Below are 18,406 nucleotides of genomic sequence, written 5' to 3'. Positions count from 1 at the left end.
ATTAAGAAGGAAAACTTTTACATAATAATGGAAATATACTTCTTAGAACTACTATTTTCATTAGAAAATGATTACATCTAAAAACAATTTACTTAATCCTATTTGTAATTATTGATTTAAATATATTTTTAATCTATAATTTTACAAATATGTAATCTTAGTTCTAATAAAAGTTTAATATTTAAAAAGTAATGTTATTCTGAATACATTAATTTTGATCTATTTTCTTCGATCAAGTGTTTTTTTCCTAATTAAAATTTCTCAGTCCTATATTAATTTTAATTTTGTAGGAATTATAATATTAGTCATTTTACATCAATTTTATGGATGAAAATGAGATCAAACATGATTTTTTTTATCAGATAGGGAGATGAAGAAGAAAATATGAATGTGTAAAAAGAAAAGCCCAACTTGATTTGTGTATCTTTTCCGTCCATGCTATGAATTTCGGGCTATATTTGTTTTTACAAGCCAAGCCTATATAAGAACTTGGCTTCTTCTTCCTGCACCCCTACAATTTTCTTCCTGCACCCTCACAATTTTCTAAATCCCAAAATTAGCTTTAATATTTTATTTGAAAAAGGATACCGTGGTTACCGGAAATAGGAATCTGGGAGTGTGCTACGGATTTAGCAATCCAGAACTGAATTTTTATTTTTTTTTTGCGGATGAGGGGGTGTTCTGGAAGCAATTTTTGCATAAATTATTGATTTCCAGATTGTTGAATCTGAAAGTCTAATTCTATTACGGATTCATGTATCCGGAATGATTTTTTTTTAAATCATAGATTTTTGAATCTGGAATGCATATTTCTGTTACGGATTGGTTGATCCGGAATGCTTTTTTTGAATGATGCATATTTTGAATTATGGATTGATGGATCTGAAATTTTACCGGAAATGCCAATCTGAAATTTTTTTGGATCTATAATCCATAATGCAAAAAATAAATACAGTTCAAGTGCATTTTAGGGTTTTTAAAGAATAATAGGGACAATTTAGTCTTTGCATAACATTGTGGGGTGCAAAAAACAATGTAGGGGTGCAGGAAGAAACTGCCTAAGAACTTTTATATAATATTAGAGACTACTTCAACTCACTCTTTCAATACTCATTTACTTTTTTTTTCATTATTCTCTTATTTATTTATTGTTTTGAGTGCCAACACATCACTCACACGTAGAACTACATTTGATACTGTAATCATTCTTTATTATTTATCTACAGGTAAGTTCATATATTAAGATATAAGAATTTTCCTATTAAGAATTTAACTTAAACTTATTCATTTTCGGATAAGAACAATGAGTAATAACTCCTTTATGAAGCAATGAGACTTTAATTACTAGTAAGTATTTACCATACATACCAGGCCAAAACTATAATAACTTGAAAGAGGAAAAGGTTGGTTTTATCAACATTGCTTTTATCTCCAACCTTTTTATAGAAAATATCTAGGAACATTCAGTTATATGTAATTTCAAACAATGTTTTGCCTAGGTGTTAGTATATAGAAACTAGAGTAAATTACATTTACATCTCTTGACATTTTCTTAAATTATGTTAATATTTTTTTTTTAATCTTACACAAACTACCTTTTAATTTAAAAACATTAAATTGTCAATTTCTTTTATATTACATATATATACCACTCTCTTTTTTTCTCAGCAGAGAGATATATAAACTACTTAAGTTTTAAAAATATTACATTAATGTTAAATCCTTATAAAAGATACCACTAGTGAAAAAAAGAGAGCAAGAAATATAAGTGTAATTTAAAAAATAAAATTTACTCTGTAAACTATTAACAAAGAAGAGTGTGTACCATTACAAGTTGGATAAGTTTCCAAATTTATCAAGAGGTGGCAGAGGCTTTTCATACAATTTTTTTTAACTTTTATAAAATAAATATTTAATTACAAGTGTATAAAAGAATTTTAGTTTAAAAGAGAAATTCAATTTATTTTACCTTTTTACTCTCTTCTTTCATAAATCTCAAAGTTTAAATAAATTTTTTGTGGGATCTATTATAAGAAGCATGGAAATACAAATTTGAAGCTAGTTTAGTTTTCAACCTCGAACACGTTAGTTGAAGAAAAAAGAGGAAAAACTTAAAATAAAAAACAACATGCATTCACATTATGCAAAAATACACACGTTAACGTGAGCGTGTGTCTCTTTATTTTTATCATGATATCTTACATTATTAAATTAAAACTTAATTATTATTATAATTTTTATAATTTAGCATATTAATACTATATTAGTTTTAGCTTTAATATATTTTACAATATATATATATATATGTGTGTGTTTAAATTTAAAATATTATTTAAAATATTTAAATTTTAAGAGTATAAGAATTTGAAGTCACATGCAAGAAAATATAAAACTTGAAAATTATAAAAACAAATAGAAATAGAATGTAAATGGTAAGAAAAAACCAATTTTAATGATTATTTTAAAATATCAAATAAATAAATAATTTTTTACATAAACTAAAAAAATATATTAAAAGTAAAATATGCACTAAAAAAAATTCTACAAGCCTTATTCCACACTCTTCGGTCTTCAATCTCACGTGTGGGGGTAACCTCTGAAGAGTTGACCCTATATAGTATGTTAAATTAATTTCCACGTCTTTAAATTATTTATGAAATTTTAATTAGATTTCTAAATAAAAACATAAGTTATTAGAACTTTTAAAATCATCATAAATTATATTTTCTTACAGTTCCAAGTAATTATAAAATAATTCTAGAAGTTTAATTAAAAAAAAGTTAGAAGATCAATTAGTGAATTGCAAAGGTTTAATTTGTAGTTATAATGTTCAGTATTATTGTAATTTTTCAACCAAATTATTATTTATTATTGAAAAGTAAAATAATTAAAAGCAGTTTGAAGCTTAATGAAATCTAGAAGGGCCAAAAAACCCTTTCCCAGATCGTGTGTCACCACTTCCTACTGTGAATTGAATTTTGACTTTTGTATGCGTTACTCGTGTGAAGACTATTTTTGGTTAGGACGTTAAAATACTGAGATTAATTATAAATTTAAATATTTTTAATCACTAAATGTTTCTTAAAATGTTTTTTTATTAAATATTTAACATATTTTTATTTTTATATAAATACTTGTTGTTTGGTTTTATTATTAATAAGATGATATAGATATTATTTGGCAATTATCGATTTTCATGTGAAAGAATAAAAATACTCTTAATTAAATAAAAAAATACGGATAAATATACATTTAGTTTTTTTAAAAAAATATATTTTGGATTTTTTTTTTAAAATGTATACTTTTGCTTTTTAAAATTGTTTATACAAAGTCAGATTTCGATTTTTGAATTTTATTATGGACTTTTTTTTTTTCTAGAATTCAGTAATTTATTCTAGATTCTTTTTAGAATATATTTTTCCAAATTCGAAATGTAATTTACATTTTCATTTTCATTTTTAGAATGAGAGTATTTTTGGAAATTTAAAAATGTGTTGAGTGGAGGTTAAAAAAAGTTGAATTTAGGAAGAATTCACTGTATTATCTTTGTTTTTTTTTTTTTTCAGTCAATTCATTCTTGAAGAAAAAAAAAATTAACTAGTGAGTCCTACGAGATTAGAAAAAAATATAAGTAAATTAAAAATGAAAAAAATAAAAATAATAATAACGTCATCTTATCAAACTGATAATAGTATTTGAACATTGATTAAAAATACATTTTTTATTGTTTAAAGAAGACTGAATTAAAATGAATGAAAATTATGAGATACTTGATATATAATTAAATGATAATATGATTAAAAACGTAGTGTATACGTAGACAAAATCAACCCTTACATATTTGAAGACTTTTCCAAATAATTGCCGTCTTTTAGTTTTTTTGTTGGTGCAAGTGGTAGTTGATTTTTATTCTGGGAAAACCTCATAACGTTGAACACAAGAAAATTACAAGTCAAAAAATGAGTAACGTTTGGTAAAACTTCATAGATTGGGGAAACAAAGTTAAATTTGATAACTTCACTCTCCTTGGATTTTTAACTGAAACTGATTATTCCATAAAATAAAATAAAAAAACTCTATGACTAATAAAACTATAGCCCATTTATGCAATGAACATTTTTTATTGTGAGAGATGAGATAAATGAGTTACATAAAAAGTTTAACAATTAATTCGGAAATGTAGTAAGTTTGAATTTTAAAACTTATACTTAGTGATTTTGAATTTGTAAAATTATACTTCAGTAGTTCGAAAACGTATTCAATTAAAAAGAATTATGAAAAAAAAGAGAGTTTATGGTAATCCATCCCACAATAAACTAAAACACTTTGTGTGGTTCTTATTAGTTACCTAATAATAATATTCCTATTTTTAATTAGATGAATGTATTAGAGATATTAATATAATGAACGAATTATAACAGATTTTGTATTTTAACATATGTATTTTAATATAATATATAATATCACCATAGTGTAAGTCTTGCAATCATAACTATCACCATATGATATGAAAATCCTTTTTAAAGTGTTAATTGTTAAACTTATTCTTTTGTAAAATATATTCTTGTCAATTGTAGTTATCTGATCCATCCAAATTGAAAAATTAAAAATTCCATAGTCAAATAAAAAAAAGTTTATAATTAGTATTTGTTTTTTATGATTAAGTGTGCTCTTAATATATATATATATATATATATATATATATATATATTTTGAAAAAAAAAACGGGTAATAGGTAAATTCAACTTACCTCTTTTTTAATAAGTTTGACCAAAATTATTTTGATATTTTTTTAAGTTTTTAATTGATAATTAGTGTCTCAATTTAGATAAATTAAAATAATTATTACATTTACATGATAAAATGTTTACATTAACGAGAAAAATATGTAAATAATGTTTTTTATCACCAAATTCTAAAGTTAGAAGATTTTTTGAGATGGTCCAAACATTAAAAGACTAAATAGTCTACTAAAACTATTCACCACATATGGTATAAGTTGCATATCATCCATTGAACAATTTGGTATAATTAGACGGTTTAGACAATATTTTATTGAGCCAATATTATTGGTCCAACACAAATTTCCACTTTGATTCAACACAAATATTTTGAGCGAGAGTCATTATTTGTCACAAAGTCCATTATAGACTTAATCATTAATTAGTGGATCAAATCCAAACAATAAAAAACTTATTACCTAGTAGACCCTTCATACTCATATAATAAAATATTTCATCATGCAACTTGATATCAATATTCTTAGTTCTTTCATGGTAGACTTGATTATTGAATAGTTGTATTGCGTTGATATTGTTACAATGGACGATGACAATCTAGTCTTCCCCCTTTAGCTCTCTAGCTAGACCCCTCAGCCATAAGGCTTTCTTTTTAGCTTATGTCATGACAATGTACTTTGCTTAAGTGGCTGACAAAGTCATTACTTTTTGTAGACTAATATTTCGACTGATAGCAATACCATAAACATTAAACACATAACCCGTGAGAGACTTTCTAGTGTCCAAACACCAAACAAATTCCGAGTCAACAAATCCTTTTATGGCAGAATCTTTGGTAGATTGTTTAGTTCCACCATAAACTATAACTCTTCCAAATGATCCCTTCAAGTAACAAAGAATCCACTTAAGAGCTTATCAATAAGCTCGTTTAGGATTTGACATGAATCTGTCAACAATACTCACAACATAGCTATGTTGAGGCATGTGCGAATCATCACATACATCACATAACCAACGATGTTTACATATGAATACTATCCATATTATATTGTTCCTCCATCTTCTTAGGGAATGTTCATCACTCAACTTATAGTGAGAAGCAAGAGGTGTGGACATGGTTTAACTTTGTCAACCCAAACTTGTTAAGATTTTTTCTATAATAGGTCTTCAAAGACACATATAGATGCTTCAAATGACATCATTTAATGATCTCAATTCGCAAAAACCTTTCTAGAAGCTTTAAGGTCCTTCATATCTAACTCGTTGTTCAGGTCAACCTCAACCTTCTCAACCTCAGGCTTACCATTGCTAGCTATTAGAATGCCATCTACACACAACAACAATACTATGAAATGATCTTCCATTAGAAACTTGAAGTACACACAAGAGTTATACTTCTACGTTCAAAGTTAATTCTTGCAAAGAACTCATCAAAACACTTATTTCATTGTTTTGAGGATTGTTTCATACCATACAAGATTTTATTTAATATACAAACATAATCCTTCTTATCTCAAATCTAAAATTCTTTTTTTTTTTTTGCTTCATGTAGGAATACAATCCTATCTTTCATTTATTCCAACTTAAGGATAAGTTCAACAATCATGATGGAGTTGTGCCTTACTGTAGGAGAGAACACATATCATTATAGTCGACTCCATCTATCTAAGTAAAGCCTCTAGTCACCAATCTCACATTGAATTTTCATTTACCGATTTCTGAATGAATTACTATGTTTATGTTTGAAAATCCATTTATAACTGACTAACCTAAAATCTATAAGTTTATGAACAAAAGTTCAAGTATTGTTTAAAGGAAGTGACTTCATTTCTTCATTCATGGTGCATAACTATCAAATATTTTCCTTACTTGCTGCCAACACCCAATTTCGTCGAGGTAACTAAAAAAATATTTGTAGAGGTGACAAAATGGGTCAGCCCGCCCTGTTTTGGCCCAACCCACTATTGGCTCGCTAAGGTTGCGTGGGTTAAACATAGTAACCCTCCTGATCATAGGATGACTTGGCAGACTAGCCCACCACTTTTTAATTTGTTTTTATTTTGTAATTTTTTGTTTTAGATTTATCTGCTTGGTTATAATCATGGATATTACTTTTTGGACAATAAAAAAATACAAGAAAGAGCAATAAAATAAAATGTGTTGGGTCTATTAGTGTCTAAGTTCAAGAGGGGAGGGGTGAATTGAGCTTATAAAATTTTTGCAAGAACACACAATTTTTCAGTATTCCAGAGGCAAAAAGAACATATTGTTTTTACATGAAACAGATTGATTTTTCAGAGCAGTCTTGGCACAATTTGAATTTTGTTCAATGTAAAATTGTGTTCAACAAGAAATATAACAGAACCAGATCAGCTTAATATTGTGAGGATGAAGGATATAGCTATGCTTAGAAATCAATCAAAGGTTACATAACACAAGGTTTCAAGAAGTATAATCCTTTCTCAGGTTTTAATGAATGATTAGTTTGTTCACAATTCACTTAAACCATTATATGCAGCAACCTTGTTTATGATCAGAAAACTTTAACAAATCAGGAAGAACAATTTTCACTTAACCCAGAATTAACAGATTCAATTTAAAAAGAACAGATTTAGTTCTTGACAGAATTAAGCAAAAACCAGAAAAGAGTGCAGGGATGAGAATACAAGATACACACGTTTTTATACTGGTTCACTCATACAGAGCTACATCCAGTCTCACCTTACCCCAAGGTGGAATTCACTAAAAACCAGTACCAATCACTTACAAAACCAGCAGTTCTTGAACACTACAAGAACAACACACACAATGCTGAAAAACCCTATTTCAGCACACCTTGCACTCCAAGAAACCCTATCAAGGAGTGACTAACACTTACACCTTTACAAAACAGAATAAAGGAAAGATTACACCTGAAAAGAAGATGCAAGAACTCAAAACCAGTAGTTCAATTTGCTGCAGAACTGCACCAGCACCTTCACCAAGATTCAAGGTTTCCTAGAACAAGCACACTTGAAAATCTCTTTGGAAAACCTTTCAAAAACTCTTTCAATCCTTCTTCTCACATGGAAATTGTTTGATCTCTGTCAAAAGCGTAATTCCTCAGCACTCATTCATGTGAGAGAGACTTTTCTTTATATAGAAGACAGTTTCTAACTTCTTTTCAAAAACAGTTGAAAAGCAGTTAAGAAAACAACAGATTCAGTTTTGAACTTAACAGATTTATTTTGTGAAAACTGCCAACTCAGCTTAACAGAAATAACTGTCTGAGTGGTACCTTTGGTGCCCTAACTAACTTGTGAAAAACCTTTCAGCAGACCAAAGAATAAACCTGTTCTTTCACAGTAAAACAGATTAAAGAATAACACACAAGCCAGCTCATCTTAACTGAAATAACGAACTGAGCTTTCCCTTGGTGCCTTAACAGAAATTTAGAAAAGCCTTTTAACAGAGAAGAAATAAACAGATTCTTTCTCCATAAAACAGATTTATTTGTGTACTGTTTTAAAACTGTTAAAACCATTTTAAAAAGCTTTTCAAAAACCATTTAACGAAAGCCTTTTTAACAGAGAAGAAATAAACAGGTTCTTTCTCCATAAAACAGATTTATTTGTGTACTGTTTTAAAACTGTTAAAAACATTTTAAAAGGCTTTTCAAAAACCATTTAACCACATCATGTGCTTGATCTAGACTTGGTTAGACATCTAGGATAGGTTACACAGCAAAAGGCAATCATACACACTTACAAGCCTAATTACAAATGAATCTAGAAACCTATTACAATCTTCAAAGCACTCAAGCCATTTTCTTCATCAAACACACATCAAGCCTTGGTAGGGAAGAAGCTTCCTCCAGCTTCAACAAAATGAAATTTTAATATTCTAATGAAAGAAGATTTAATATCTAAAAAGTACAGTAAATATCAACAATACTTTAATGAATCAAATGATGTATAAAGAAATTAATGTAAATAAAGTTCTATATGAAACATTGACAACCACCAATTTTTATTCCAAAAACATGAGACCCCTTTTTGAAAGTACCATGTGTCCCATCGAATTTACGGATTAGGCAGACCGAACCAATACAGGTTGACAAGTTCTCAAAGTTAACCCGCCCCGTCTAAATAATGATGGGCCGACTGGATAGCTTGTCGGATCCGACCCGTTCTGCCACTCCTAAAATAAAGTATAATTTATTAGAAAAAAATATGAGAAGATGAAAAAAACTAAAATCTAATAATAGATTAAATGAGAAAATTAAAAAAGATATTTAATATTTTCTTTGTTTAGTTCGATAAAACACTAAAAAAATATTAAATGAAATATTCTAATTTATTTTGCCTTGAATACACTTAAAAGTAAAAAAATAAATATTTACTTTCAATAAATGTGATTTCTTAATAAAAATATAAAGAAAAATTATGTTTTTTCTCTCACGTAACCTTTTTCCTTTGCTCTCACACTCACTTTTGTTGTTCACATTCTCACAAACTCACCCCCCACACACACATGAGTATATGCAACCACGATTTTACCTCATTCACCCCACATCTCCATACAAAATTCCTACATTTGAAGGCACATTAAAGAACACATACACATTCTTTTCTTAGTCCCAACCCATTAAATTGGTTTCTACCCTAAGTTTTTAAGGGGACAAAAGAGTTCAAAGAGAGGGCGAAGGGAGTGGAAATAGTAAAAAGGCACGGTTTAAGGTATATGATAATTTGACAATGATAATTAGACTTTTTATTTTTTTAGAATCTACCAATTATTTAACAATTTTTAAATAATTATATCCTTTTATTAAAAAAATCCCCATAATTAAGTTTTTCATTGTATAGTTAGACTTATTGGGGCATGTAAATGATCACCCAACTACTAATGAAGTTCATTATTAATTTTCTTCACAATAATAACTAATGAAAATGTTGGAATCCACGTGAAAAACCAGTTTCTTACCATTTTAGAATTCATCCATTGACTCAATCTTAATAGAAGAGGTTCCATATAGTACTCATTTATGATTCACTACGATTCTGATATACCAATTTCAAATGTGAACATCTTCATTTTTTATCTTCAAACGAGTCTGTGTTTAATCCAATTTATGAAAAAGACACACATAAAGTAATAAGGAAAATAATCCATTAAGTAAAAACTAAGAAAAGTCAAAGATATTGTAATTTTCATTTTATAAATTGTTACTAACAAATCAATATCGCATATAAAATAAAATAGCTTATATGACCCGTAGATGATATTTCGTAGTGGCCATAGACCAAACAATTTGATTTAATTTTAATATTTAATCTTATGAATAAAAAATAACAAATATGAAGAAAATTTACCTACTCAAGAAGTCTATCAGTCTTAACTTAAAGACAAAGAAAAGGGATTTGAACATTTTAATAGTAACTATTGTATATTAATGTATCAAAACATTTTATTTATCAATAAATAATAAATAAATAAATATATTTCAATTCTCAGATAGCATGTTAATAAACTTTTACGAGAGTTGTAGATTTGCAGAAGTTGCTAAACTACCAAATCAGTACTTTCAAAATACAATATTAGAAGTGTTTGTGATATCTATCAAATACCTTTATTTATTTAATTCTTTTTGTGATAAAAAAAAGTATCACAATTTTTTCAATGTTATGTTTTCTCATGGTATTATAAACATTATGAGTAAATCTATCATTTTAAATTAATATTTTTTTTTATCATATTACATAAATTATTTCATACACATTTTCTTTTTCTTTAGTTAACACTACAATAAAATCATGAAATAAAAACCAATTTTTAGAGACAAAAAATAATTAGTTGCTACATTTTAGAGACTAAAAAAATTTTGGTTCCTAAATTAGTTTCTGTTATTGTTAAATGGTTTCTAAATTGGTCAAATTAGCAACCAAAGCTTTTGCTACCAAATTTAGAATCTAAATAATTGGTAGCAAAAACATTTGTTGCTAACTAGACATCAATTTAGAAACCATTTAACAATAATAGAAACTAATTCAGAAACCAAAATTTTTTTAGTCTCTAAAATGGTCTCTAATTTAATCACTATAGCAACTAATTATTTTTTGTCTATAGAAATTGGTTTCTATTTCATGATTTTTTTATCGTTTAAATATGTAGTGGGATCCCCAGTCAATTTAAAAATATTATTCTTTCTCTCAATATATTGTTTGGAATGGCTCATGTTTTGTCTTACCCTACTAACATAGTTTGGAATGAAGTTAATTTTGAAAAGTTTAGTTTTAACATTCATCTTTTAGGATATGTTAACTTAATGTTATGTATATATTTAAGAAAAGTACATGAGATGTGAAATGGCATTAGGAAGATTTGAGGTTGTAGATACTTGTGATGCAAGGTAGATTAATTAAGAATAAACTTGGTTTAAGTGACGTCATGGTTTGTTTAAGTATCCATATCAAATATTTGTTAGAATAATGCGATGACGAAAGCATGTTAGAAAGGTTATCCATTTTTTGCAGTGTTGAGAAGGTGGTTAATTTAAATTATGATGGAAAAAGGACACGTGGCATGGCCCCACTTAACCTACTCCCGTACGTGTTGACGGTTTTCTCTTTGAACGCACACAAAGTTTGAGTCGAAGCTGTTTGTAGTAATTTTCCAACCAAAACATTGGAAATTATGGATTCCTCTCATTTCATCCAAAACACATTTTCCCTAACGCTAATCTCAACCACCCCATGCTCCTCACACCCAACCCTACTTCTTAACGCAATTCATTCATTCATTTTTCTACTCACTTCACATAACTTCTATCTAGTTATCAACACAAATCATAAAGAAATTGTTTATACGATAATCATAATCAGTCAATTTGAAGATTACATGTAAGGATTAAATATCTCACATCGACTAAAGATAAAAACATTTTCTAGTATGTAAGTGAATACAAACTTCATCTTATGAGTCAGTGTAACTCATGATTATGGTTGGAGACCCCATAAAGATAAAGACATTTCATAGAATATGTTTGTACAAACTTAACCTCACCTCATGAGTTAGTCACTGACATTAATTAAAAATAAAAGCATTTCATAATATATAAGGGAATGCAAATCTCATCTTATAAGATTGACTTAAACTTAAAATTCACTTCTTAATATATTTATGTAATATGTAATGTCTAAGGTATAAATTTATTTGTCATTCTTATATTTTGTTCTCTAATCTCATACACTTTTTTACAAAATATTAGAACTAATTAAATTAGGTGAATATACATAATTTTATTTTTGTAAACACGTGTCCCACCCTTTATTTGAAAATAAATATTTTAAATCTATTATATTATAAAACAAATACCGGTTGTGATTTTTTGGACTAGAAATATATAATATTTTCAATTTGAATTGACTTAAAAATGTTATTCGTATAAAATAATTTATATGCAAAATAATATAATATAATCCAGTAATTGATATAACACAATATTTTTTATTTAACGAGAATCTGACCTCAATAAATTAACACATAAAAATAAATCTTACACGTTTTTTAATTTTTTTTTTAAATTAAGTTTAGAACCTTTACTAAATTAATACATTGCATTGCTTATGAAAAAGCCTTTTAGAAAGAAAGTTCTAAATGTGAAAATATCTTAACTAGTTGAAAAATAGAATGTCTTGAATGTGAATGAAAAAAATAAGGTCACTGCAATAATATCTTTGTTTTTGTTAACAGAATCTGGAATCTGTACAACCTTTCTCTCTTCTCCTGCCATAAAGTCAACAATGATATCTTCATTGTAATATATTCTTATACCAGTTTTTTTTATCAATGTTGATTCATTAGTAACTAAAACCATTTAGGTTAGCACACTCTAACAAGGTTATGATTTTCAATAAACCAAAATGCACAATAATTTATCTTCTTCCTATTTAAATATTTTTTAAAAGGACTTCCTATTTAAATATTATTCCAGGTTATATAAACTTGTGAATTTTTAGCTTCCACAATATTAAGATTAAAATACAACATTAATTTATTTGCAATAGGTCTCCTAGTATAAGATTTTTTTTATCAACAAAATAAATAAATAAATATTCGAATGTTCAAATCCTATTACAAATCAATTCGAAAACAACCATCTACTTCATTCAACTAAATTTAAGCTAATAAACATAGAAACATAATAATACCATTCAACCAAACTTAAGCTAATAAACATACACTACAAGAAAATCATGAAATAGAAATCAATTTTTAGAGACCAAAATAATTAGTTGCAGTAGTAACTAAATTAGAGACAATTTTAGAAACAAAAAAAATGGTCTCTAAACTAGTTTCTATTATTGTTAAATAGTTTCTAAATTGGTATCTAATTAGAAACCAAAGTTTTAACTACCAATTATTTAGTTTATAAATTTGGTAACAAAAACTTTGGTGGCTAATTAGATACCAATTTAGAAACTATTTAACAATAATAGAAACTATTTTTTTTAGTTTCTAAAATTGTCTCTAAATTAATTACTATTGTAACTAATTATTTTGGTATCTAAAAATTGATTTCTATTTCATGATTTTTTTAGTGATAAAAACATAATAATACCACACAAACATCCTATTCTAAAAGTCTGTAAAGTCAAGAATATTTAATTATAAATAGACATGTCAACGAGTCTAAACACCAATCTGATAAGAAAAAACGATCGTTTGAGATGTACTCCAAGACTATTCACCTATTTAAGTTGACTAGGACCATTAAGAAAAATGATTTATATATCGAGTTTTATAAGTTATTTATTTTTTCAAAATGTTGAAATATCACATGGTTAAATTATAAGAAAAACTATTATAAGAAATTGTTATACCAACTGCTCTACGCGCTAGTCTCACAGATTTTATTTTAATTTTTTTTGGCTTTAATTTACCTTCAAAAACTTGAAGTTGACTTATTTGTAGTTCCTACTCTCTGACAACAATAATGTAAAAGGGAGAAATACTAAACCTACAGAAGGTTCTTTTGGAAGGGAAACAATCCCTTCTTGTTACCCTACAAACCAAAAAGTCAAAAACATAGGAATGAGCCTTGCCCCCACACAAGTTTTCAAAATTCTGAATCATATAATATTATATATATATATATGTATATATATATATATATATATATATAGAACTGTAACATCTTTCAAATTAAAATATCTATTTTGGCATTTTCCTTTCCATTGCCCTTCATTAGGATAACCCCATAATTTAGGGCTATTATAAGTCCCTGTGTTTGTCGTTGATGATATGCATATCCTTCCAATTCCTTTATTTAAATGCTGCTTTGTCATTGTATAAACAACATGTTGAATTAATTTATATTTTATCTACCTCTTCTAGAAACCAATCCAACTCAGGTTGAAATCATACCAACCAAGTATAATTTTCAATATCCGAAGAACAAACACGCATGAAAAAAAAAACCACAACTAGACTTTCCCCAAAAAAGAAATAGAACAACACTAGAAACACACTCTGTCATGTAATAACCCTTTTTGTTTTGCACACACAAAAACAAATCAGACTGGTTTGTGTTTTCACTGTATTAATTCTTGAAGCTTACTACCATTTTTGTAACATATATATTAATTCTTCATAAATCGACACTGATTTGAACATAGAGAAGAATAGATAGGTATTGAAGCATTAAGTAAGGTCAACGAAAACCTAACAAAAGAAGAGAAGAAAATATAGGGTTGTAGTACGTAATGGAGCAGTATGAAATGACGAGCAGCAGCAGCTTCTGCAAGTCTTTACCAAATGGAAATTAGAAAGTGAAAGGAAGATGGCAATTGAAAATATTCGAAACATGACAAGTCAAAGTTAATAATTTCCAAATTTGTGACCATGAGTGCATGAAAGTCAATCAAGGGTAGCTACGTCATTTAGCTTTAACCAACATCTTAGACTTGGGATACTCGGTTCCCCATTATTAAATACTATTAAACAAATCAATTTTGGAAATTTCTTGTTTGCCAAACAACCCCTTCATTCCATCTCTCTCTATATATATATTATGTACATAAAGAAGAAATCCATGGCATATAGGACCTAGACAACTAATCAAAAGTAACCTTTTAGAGGAAAAAATCAACATTCTGTTGGTATAAAAAGGAGCTCAAAACCTCTTTTCTGTCTGAGCAGTTGAAGATTTTGAATAGCCTTTCACTTCCAAAGTCTTAAAACCATTTCCATTTCCATTTCCATTTCCTACCTAATACATTCAAATATCTCAACAAGTTCAACCTTCTTGGTTTATATATCTCTCTATAATCAGCTATGAGATTGTAGATTCATTGAGTTGAAGTTTGGAGCCTTAGTTTTTTTCTCTCTTGATCAATCAACAATGACCCTCATGAAAATGATATGGAAATCCATCTTCCCCGGTTGTTACAAGGGTGAGTATCCCTCTCCGAAGCCAAAGAAAGTGGTGGCTACAAAGCCAAATTCTTCTCACAGGATTTCTGTGACGGATTTGAGTTATCCAACCACCACTCTTTCAGAGGATCTCTCCATTTCTCTAGCGGGGACTAACCTCCATGTTTTCTCACTTGCTGAGCTCAAGATCATCACGCAGTCTTTCTCTTCTAGCAACTTTCTAGGAGAAGGTGGGTTCGGACCAGTGCATAAAGGCTTCATTGATGACAAGCTCAGGCATGGCCTTAAGGCCCAACCCGTGGCTGTTAAGCTCTTGGACTTGGATGGCTCGCAGGGCCACAAAGAGTGGTTGGTACGTACTTTCTTTTCTTCCTCATAAATTTCAGACAAACACCAAACTCTAATAATTAATGAGTGCTTTTTCAGATATTTACTTTGATTAGAACGTGCATAGTTATGCAGATGAAAGTGGCCTTTTATTCTCTTACAAGTTTTTCACATATTTCAATCAATGCATCATGATAAAACTTATATCATAAATCAATGAAGGTTAGGTAGAGGGTTATATTTATCTATCTATCCTCTTACAAAAAAATTTATAATTAAGTTCTTATTAAAACAGTTAATGTAATTGTAATTCAATGAGCTATTATTAAATGAAAAAGTGAGTTGTGACCTTTTGGTTTTCTAACTTTGTGTGCTGATGACAGACTGAAGTTGTTTTTCTGGGTCAACTAAGGCATCCACATCTGGTGAAGCTGATAGGATACTGTTGTGAAGAAGAACACAGACTTTTGGTATATGAATATTTACCAAGAGGCAGCTTGGAGAATCAATTATTTAGAAGTACGATTTTTATTCATTATTAATTGTCTTAATCTTGCCATAATTAGCCTAAATAATGAATATCTAATTAACCTCTTGTTTAATTATCTTTATTTTGGCAACTAATTCAGGATTCACAGCATCACTGGCATGGTCAACGAGAATGAAAATTGCTGTTGGGGCTGCCAAGGGTCTAGCCTTTCTTCATGAAGCCGAGAAGCCGGTCATTTATAGAGATTTCAAAGCTTCCAACATCTTGTTAGACTCTGTAAGTGTCCCTAATTTCTCCCTCATCTACTCTTCCATTAGATCTCCTTCAATCATATAAAGAAGTTCATGACACATTTCTCCTTGTGTTTATTTGATATAACACTATATAGAGTGTCAAAAGAGATTTGTTTTATAAAAAGAATAACATGAAATATCAAATGATTGTTTGCAATTAAGGAATCTCCATATACTATTGTTCTATTACTGTAATTCTTACTCTTCTCATTTGATATTCTTGTAGGATTACAATGCAAAGCTATCTGATTTTGGGTTGGCAAAAGACGGTCCCGAAGGAGATGACACCCACGTTTCAACCCGAGTAATGGGCACACATGGATACGCAGCACCAGAATATGTGATGACAGGTAACTTTATAATTTTCAATGCCAACTAATCAATAGTAACAACTGAGTATATTACTGGTTTAGCACCTAAGATGATTAAAAAAGTGGAAGTATTCTAAAGACACTGATATGATTTGATTAGCTGTTAATGCTGAGGCTATAAGAATCCTGATAGGGTAGATGAAGATATCTGTTGATGCTGTAGTTCATTTAAGGATTGACTTGGTGGTTTGTAGAGTTTATAGTTTGTTTGTAAGTTAGGTGTTGGGAAGGTTGACTTTGAACAATTTTTGCATAAGAGTTAGGGTAACTGAATATAAAGAAAGAAAAAAACTGTTAATGCTGAACTTGAGGTAGAATTATAATAATGTGTTTTTTTGTTGTAGGTCATTTAACATCAATGAGTGATGTGTATAGTTTTGGGGTAGTGCTGTTGGAGCTGCTAACAGGGAGGAGGTCAGTGGACAAGAATCGTCCTCCAAGGGAACAGAACCTAGTGGAGTGGGCAAGGCCAATGTTGAATGATTCAAGGAAACTCAGTAGGATAATGGACCCTAGACTTGAAGGGCAATATTCTGAGATGGGGACCAAAAAAGCAGCTGCATTGGCTTACCAATGTCTGAGCCACAGGCCTAGGAGCAGACCCTCAATGAGCACAGTGGTTAAGACCCTTGAGCCACTTCAGGATTTTGATGACATTCCAATTGGAACATTTGTCTACACTGCTCCACCAAACAATGAAGTGCAGAATAGGGATGCAAAGGATCAATTTGAAGCACCAAGAAGGAGGGAAAATAGCAATGGACAACACCATCACAGGAACCACCACCATCTTAACAGGCATCATCCTCTCAAGTCCCCCAAGAGCCCAAAGCCACAATCACATTCACATTTAGGTTCACTGAATGATCACAACAAACATAGAAATGGTAGAGGAAGTGGATCAAACTCTCCTCCATCACATGTTAAAAGGCCAGGAATCATTGCCTAATAGGACAGACACATAAAAACCATCACATACACTGTACATATACAGATATTTTCTCTTCATTTTTCCCACAAAATTGTTTAGTTTTATGTAGCATACCAAGTTTCTTGTAGGCCCTCATGAGCCATGTATTATGCCAAGTAAAAAGAAGACAGAGACAACAAAGAGTGAGCGTGCAAGAACATGATTATTAATATATGGTCCACACATGGAAAACATGCATGAGTTATCTTCTTTTTTGTTATATAGTAATTTAACTTGTTCAACTAAGGGAGGATTAGGAAGTTAATTGTTTTAAATTGCATGTGTATATAAATATTGTGATGAACTTTTCTTCTGGTTGGATCAAAAGACTTGTTCAACAAATGGACAATTACCAACTTCTTAGTTGTTGAACAAACTTAAAGAGCTTTCAACAAGGGTTACAGCTAATAGGTTTGACCACACAACAGGTAATATATTATTGAATAACATGCCACTGTGTTGCCTCATTTTTACATGCTAAATAGTTTGTATCATATATATTGGAGACAGCAAGGAACCTCCTATATGTGTGCACTTGATGAATAAATAACAGGCTTGTAGTTATCTCTTTGTCAAAAGAAAGATAACCATGATGATGATAGGGTTGTGGAGTGATTACAAAAACTAAAGCATTAATTGGTGGCTCTACACTAGTCTCTTTCACACAACATTTTTAAATTGAATAGTTAATTGCACAACTCAAATCATTGATTTGAAGTTCCTTAAATATAACTATAATCCAAAACACTTTTAGTAATAATAATAAAAATAAATTTATATATACTAAATAATTTATCATA

The 18,406-nt window shown here is 29.0% G+C and overlaps 1 protein-coding gene across 1 annotated transcript; it reads left to right on the top strand.

Moving 5' to 3' along the window:
- The first annotated feature begins 14,688 nt into the window (after nucleotides 1-14,688).
- Nucleotides 14,689-17,798, top strand: LOC137820093 (serine/threonine-protein kinase RIPK-like). Its single transcript, XM_068623896.1, has 5 exons — nucleotides 14,689-15,507; nucleotides 15,866-16,001; nucleotides 16,112-16,248; nucleotides 16,492-16,615; nucleotides 16,981-17,798. The coding sequence occupies exons 1-5, from the start codon at nucleotides 15,124-15,126 to the stop codon at nucleotides 17,583-17,585; spliced, it is 1,386 nt and encodes a 461-aa protein (XP_068479997.1). The 5' UTR covers nucleotides 14,689-15,123; the 3' UTR covers nucleotides 17,586-17,798.
- The last annotated feature ends 608 nt before the right edge of the window (nucleotides 17,799-18,406 follow it).

This window comes from Phaseolus vulgaris, chromosome 9 (genome assembly GCF_000499845.2).
Source record: "Phaseolus vulgaris cultivar G19833 chromosome 9, P. vulgaris v2.0, whole genome shotgun sequence".
Taxonomy (NCBI): domain Eukaryota; kingdom Viridiplantae; phylum Streptophyta; class Magnoliopsida; order Fabales; family Fabaceae; genus Phaseolus; species Phaseolus vulgaris.
This window is presented reverse-complemented; position numbering and strand designations above follow the sequence as displayed.